Below are 6937 nucleotides of genomic sequence, written 5' to 3' on the forward strand. Positions count from 1 at the left end.
TATAGTCACTGCCTAGTGATGTGTTCAATTGTTCTAATGTGTAAGAAAAAGGGGTACGCGCTTTTCAGCAACCTCCCCTAAAAACGCGCTGGCCACAAATTACCGGAATGACACATTTCCTGAAACTACTTTACAACTATCCAATTCATTTCCTACTTTCAGAAAATTGTTTCATAAAGACTGGAAATTTATACGAGTAAATTGGAAACAGGTATTGCACAGAAAATTCAGAGCATGTCCTGAGAGTGATGTAATTCTAATCAATAAACTTGTGGGCAGGTCCAGTCTTACTATGAAAATGTGCATTTTTCTTTATCTATACAACTGATAAAGGCTCTATAAAAGGCAGGGGATTGGCTTTGTATTTACTACAGCCCTCAGGCAATTAGGCAAAAAAGCATTGCTTGTTCTTTAGTCTGTCTCTAGTAACTTTAGTGTCACAGTGTGTGCCTTTCAGCTCTCAAATTGCAATTTCCAATCCGGAGAAGATGTGGGAGAGACTGCCTCAGAAACTTGCCCAGGTAGCACTGGTGGAGCTGTGGCTCATCCTAATGGGTCACACTTTGCCACTTTCCGACGCAGGACCACACGTGCAGAATGGCTGGGGGGAGTCTATAAGGATAAGACGTCTGTATACAGCCAGAAAGAATGGACAGGAGAGCTACTATCTCAGGATACATGGTGACGGCAGAGTGGATGGAGAGAGACATGAAAGTTCTCACAGTAAGTGGACAGATCCATCTTTCATACACATAGCTACTGGTCGTACTGATCACTGCACACTCTGCTTACAGATACTTGCAGAACACATTATTAAAATACTGTTACAAAACGATAGACGAAAACATTGCTTGTCTTACATTACAAAAATAAATGTTGTAAAGATATAAAGATATGTCGCGATTGATGAAGGTTTATATGGCATTCTGGTGGCTGATTGTGGCTGTTTCATTCATTTGTGTTTTGTCTTGTGATAAGCAGTCTCTTATGTTTTATGGTAACATTATTCAAATGCACTTTCTGGACAATTTAAAAAATAATAATAATAATTGAGATATATATATATATATATATATATATACATACATATATATACTCATCGGTAAGATGCAGCACTCATAGGACTTGTGAGAAGTTTTAATTCCAAAAGTTAGACAACTACATGTGGGCCCTGAGGCATTTTAATTGATACCCGGGAGATCCGGACCCATTGATATATGTGTGTGTGTGTGTGTGTGTGTGCGCGCGCGCGTGTGTGTGTGTATTGTATATATATATATATATATATATATATATGTGTGTGTCAGGATTGGTAAATATTGTAATCAGAGAAATACTATAATCAATTGTAATCAGCTACAGAAATATTGTAATCAAGGCATTTATGAATTGTGATGTAGTTTTAAAATAGAAAGCAATGACTTATGATCACTCGATTTCTGTGAACTGTCTCTGAATGGAATCATTGAAGTAAATGATCAGAAATTACATTTATTTATTTATTTTTTCAAATCCAGGTTTGCTTGAAATCAGAGCGGTAGCAACGGGAATAGTAGTCATCAAAGGTTATTACTCTTCCCTGTACCTCTGTATGGGGAGCGAAGGGACGCTGTATGGACTGGTAAGTTTTATTAACAGTGCATGCAGAAAATGATTGATAACGTTCAGCAAGTACAGAATCACATGACACAGACTGACAACAAAGTTTGGGGTCCCCTGATGACAGGCTGCAAGCTTAAAGGTTCTGAACAAAATCCCCATGCTTTTATTCGCTACACACACATTTGGCAGTGGTAGTGATAGTTCCAGCAACAAATGTCTGTTTCATATATGGCATTAATATTGCCATGTAGCTGGTTACCATGTACCATATGGGTAAAACTGGTGGAGGCATATTTCTTAGAAGAAACAGAAACTTTTTTGTCACTTATAGAATAAGCACCTTTCGGAAATCTATAGTAAAATTGCAAAAAAAAAAAAATAACTAGAATTTTGCACACTTGGATGAATAAAACCATTTGGCAGAAGTTTAGCAACCAATTTGTGCAATTATTAAGTCTGTATATTTAAAAAGACTCATATAAATCATTGTACAGGACAGACTGTTATCACCAGTAGGATGCATAGAAAAGCACATACTGAGTACGTGGCATAAAGTAGTTTATTTAAGAGCAGGAATTAGAAGCATTGTGCCGTGTTAGAAAGCACAGCAGCTGGGATTTACTTCTGATCCATTCCATTGTAATCAGTAACATCCTATATCACAGAGAGTACTTAAGGTCAATGCGCTATACGATTGAATCTTCTCTCTGGCACATCAGGTGTTAAACACACTAGTCAGCAACATTTCCACAAAGTATATGCCGGGCTGTTAAAGCATCCTTTAAACTGCTTTATCGTTTGAACTCTCTTGTACCTTTTGCACAATATTACACCTTACTTTATTTTTGGCTCAGTCGGGATGAGTGAATGAACTTTGGTTCAATGAAACACACAGCTGATAATGTCTAGGTTTTAGACAGTGGAATAAATGCTCAATGCTAACTGGCAATATTGTTCAAAGGTACTGAATGTCGATACAACAGGCTGTGCATTATTCAGCTTGTTACAGAGACTTTCTGAATGTATTATATATGCACACAATGGGGGTCATTCAGACCCACTCGCGAGCGGCAGTACGCTCGCAAGTGGGTTGATGTTCCCCACTGCGCATGCGCACGACGGAGGGAGCTCCGTCGTGCGCATGCGCGAGACCCGGCGAGCGACGGGCTTTCCATCGCTCGGGGTCTCGCACCAAAGGGGGCGTGCTGTCGATGTTGATTGACAGCACGCTCCCTTTGGTGGGCGTGCCAGGGGCGTGCCTGCCAGACGGAGGCGTTCCCATGGGAACGCCTACCGTCTGAAGCCGGCCCCACTGACATCACTAGAGATGTCAGTGGGAGTGATTTTGGCTCTGATAGAGCCAAAATCACTCCAGGGCTTGTGGCTGGGAAACCCGACCGCAGGGTTTCCCTCGCAAGTCCGATGGTCGCGATGGTCAAGACCATCGCGACCATCTTTTTGGACGCTCGTATATGCTGTGGGTGGTGACCCACAGCTATACGAGCGTCCAGGAGGACGCTCCATTTTAATGGAGGAGGGCCCTGATTCAGAGCGAGCGCTCTGGTCAGAGCGTCCGGCTCTGAATCAGGCCCAATATTCTAAAGCCGCGTATCCACTTGCAGATATAAATGAGCGATTGAACGATTACGACATCGTAATCATTCAATCGCTCAGTAATCGTGCATAAATCGTGCACTATAATGTCGGAAACGACCAGCGATGTGCGCTCCCGCTGGTCATTAACGACATCAATCATCGCCTGAACATGCTGGTCAATCCGCCGATAACGACAAATTGGCCATGTTCAGGGATGAGGGAGGATGCCTGCACTGAATAACATATCGTTCAGTGTTGGCACTGCAGGGGATGGGGAACGACTGTACGATTACGATGTTGTAATCGTACTGTCGTTCCACTATCTGCAAGTGGATACTTTCTCTTAACACAGAGGGCCTGATTCAGACCCGGTCGCAAACGCTGAGTGCTCGCAACGGGTCGATGTTTGCCCACTGGGCATGCGCACGACGGAGCCGGCTCCGTCGTGTGCATGCGCGAGACCCGGCTAGCGACGGGTGCTCCGTCGCTCCGGGTCTCGCACCAAAGGGGGTGAGCTGTCGATGGTGATTGACAGCTCGCCCCGTTTGGTAGGCGTGGCCGGGGGGTGGCTTCACAAACGGAGGCGTTCGCTTGGGACGGCCCCACTAACATCACCATTGATGTCAGTGGGAGAGCTTCCGGCTCTATTAGAGCCAGAAGCTCTCTGGGGCTTGTGGCCACGAGACCCTACCACAAGGGTCTCGTCGCAAGCCCGATGGTCGCGATGGTCTTGACCATTGCGACCATCAACCTGGCCGCTCACTATAGCTGTGGGTGGCCACCCACAGCTATGTGAGTGGCCAGGAGGCCGCTCCAAAAAAAAAAAAAACGCCCTGATTCAGAGCGAGCGTGTCTTAATCAGGCCCAGAGACCTATTACTCAGCAATAGTTATAAATTCAAACGTGAATGGGGGTTAGACAGATATTATTTATTATAAAAACTGTAATATGGGTGTGCTACTATACATGGGTGGGATGGATAAACAGGTACATTTGCGTAAACAGCAATAAATTGTGGGGGAGCATTTTGTCTATCTAATGGTATACAGCCCAATGTTAAGGCGCATATCCACAACACAATATAAATGAACGATTGAACCGTTCAATTGTTCATTAATCGTGCAGTGAATAAGCCGGCGACGACCAGCGATGCGCGCTCCCGCTGGCCGTCGCCGGCATCTGTCATCGCCTGAACCTGCTTCTCCGACCTGACGATATTGTCAAGTTGTGCAGGTTCGGGGATGAGGGAGGGTGCTGGCAATGAACAACATATCGTTCAGTGTGGGCTCAATGTCCAAAGCACAATATAATGAACGATTGAACGCTAACGATGTCATTATCATCCAATCGTTCATTACTCGTGTAGTGGATATGCAACTTTACAATTCTGGTGCAACTTCTAAATATCCATTCATATTATTAATCGATCCGTGTACGCTATATTTACACTGTATTTTTAAATTATTCTAGTCTGCGGATTCCAATAATTCTATTCATATTACAGGACAATTATTCTCCAGAAGAATGTTCTTTTGAAGAGGAAATCCTCCATGATGGATACAATATGTACAAATCTCAAAAATACGGGATAGCGGTCTCCCTCAGTAAAGACAAACAAAGGCAGCAGGCTAAAGGGAAAGGCAACCTGCCACTGTCTCACTTCCTGCCTATGGTGCCCTTGGACATTAGCCAATCCTTAGTGGATGAAGATGATGGCTTTCATGAGCGTGACGAAATAACTAAACATAAAGTTGACAGTATGGACCCTTGGGGGATTGTGGGCCGCCTGATGTTTCACAAATAACAGCAGCTGGTGTTTTGGGAATTTTACGGACAAGAGAAGGCGAAGAGTCAACTCTGGAAGAGACCAACAAAAATATAACGAGTGGTATGATCCATGAGAAATAGACCAGGCAGCGAGTGAAGATAAACATCACACCATAGCCACTGGGTCTTACATCACTGAAGCCGCTGACGGGGGTCATGTTACCACCATATTTTCAGGAAAGGGAAAAAGAAAATACGATCAGAATAACTAGTGAATTTGCCATGGATTCTTTTCAGAGCTGTGAGTATGCCTTGGTTTTCAGTCCAATGAATCCAATGAAATAGTATTTTCCAAGCACAATCTGAGGCCTCCATGAAGACCATAGGATGTGTGACATACTGTTATGACGCTACAAAGTGAAATTCACAAACCAGAGTTCGCTTGAAATTCCTGTGCCTTAGGACATAGCTGCTTATCCTTACTCTGGGACCCAAGGTAAAAGTGCGCAATCATTCTAAGACACCCCAAAAACTGATTCTGGGACTTAATTTGGGGTCTGGACCCTGATTTTGCACAGCTCTGTCTTAGGATACCCCAGTATCACATGTCGTGGACTAGAGTGTCATCCTTCATACTCTTCCATGACTGACTATTAAGTCTCTCAACTTACTGACCCTGACCAGAGGGAAAATCTCCATGTTGTGATATCCAATAATATCTCATAACAACAAAAATGTAGTTCTATTCACAGAAGATTGAAACGTACCTTTGACAGGATCAGTTAATTGAATCCATATTAATTTCCATCATTAACATTGGCCACGGGGCCACTACTCTGTCTAGACTTTTCATAGAGCGTGTATACTGGAAATTCCTGATTATGTTCCAGGTCATACTAAAGGAAACTAAGCATACTTACCAATTGTCCACAGTGTCCTGGTGCAGTCCCAGCTTTCACAGATCTGTCCGTGGAAATCCCTTACTTTTTAATGCTGACCAAATGTGCTGCACAGTTTCTCTTTTCCTGTGTTGAGATGCAATTCTCTCCAATCTGATTCTTTCAGGATTCATAAGTTAATATTTATTACAAATGTGTATTTAAGATAAAAAAAATGTTTTATAATATAACCATGACTAGTAAAAATGGAACATTGGTGTAATAATGGGAGTTGTAGTGAGCCCGGAAGCCAATGTACTTGAAAACTCAGTTCAAATGTTGACAACTACTTTATTAATATGATATACAACCTTCAGTCCATGGATGGACATTTTTGCCTCAGGGTCGTCGGTCCAATATCCAGGACCACACAGGACCCCTGTAAGGTTTGCAACGTTTCAGGACTCTTTACTTGGCTATCCTGCTGGAGGAACCAAAAGTAAAGAGTTCTGAAACTTTGAAAACCTTACAGGGGTCCTGTGTGGTCCTTATTATCCACCAGAGTGCCGCCTCTATTGTGAAATATCTATATATATCTATATATCTCTACATCTCTGTGTATATATACACAGGGGACAGCGATAGCCTCCAAAAATAGCAACAAAGGTGAGCGGCAGTCAAAGGATCACCAAACTGTGGCACCATGATTCCAACGTTTCAAATGCTTTAATTACATTTTTCGTCAGGGACACGCCATTTGAAACGTTTCATGATGCCACAGTTTGGTGATCTTTTGTAAGAAAACCCGAGGAGTGCCACCAGCTTTTGTTGCTATATATATATATATATATATATATATATATATATATATATATATATATATATATTGGAACAATAACCCGGCACTCATCTACACTGTTAATACTCCATACACGGGTGCCCTCTGATGCATTTGTGGATAGATAATAAAATACAGCGGCATTCCGGGTTTTGATAAAACAAAAGAGATATATATATATTTACATTATGATTTAAGGTAGCGTTTCCCAATCTCGGTCCTCAAGGCACACTAACAGTCCAGGTTTTAGTGATAT

At 42.6% G+C, this 6937-nt stretch overlaps 1 protein-coding gene across 1 annotated transcript; it reads left to right on the forward strand.

The window, feature by feature from the left end:
* The first annotated feature begins 488 nt into the window (after positions 1 to 488).
* On the forward strand, positions 489 to 5002 carry FGF19 (fibroblast growth factor 19). Its single transcript, XM_088461527.1, has 3 exons — positions 489 to 723; positions 1518 to 1621; positions 4703 to 5002. Exons 1-3 carry the CDS (start codon positions 489 to 491, stop codon positions 5000 to 5002), a joined length of 639 nt encoding a protein of 212 aa, XP_088317653.1.
* The last annotated feature ends 1935 nt before the right edge of the window (positions 5003 to 6937 follow it).

This window comes from Taudactylus pleione, unplaced genomic scaffold, assembly GCF_031769625.1.
Source record: "Taudactylus pleione unplaced genomic scaffold, aTauple2 ptg001060l, whole genome shotgun sequence".
In the NCBI taxonomy this organism is placed as follows: domain Eukaryota; kingdom Metazoa; phylum Chordata; class Amphibia; order Anura; family Myobatrachidae; genus Taudactylus; species Taudactylus pleione.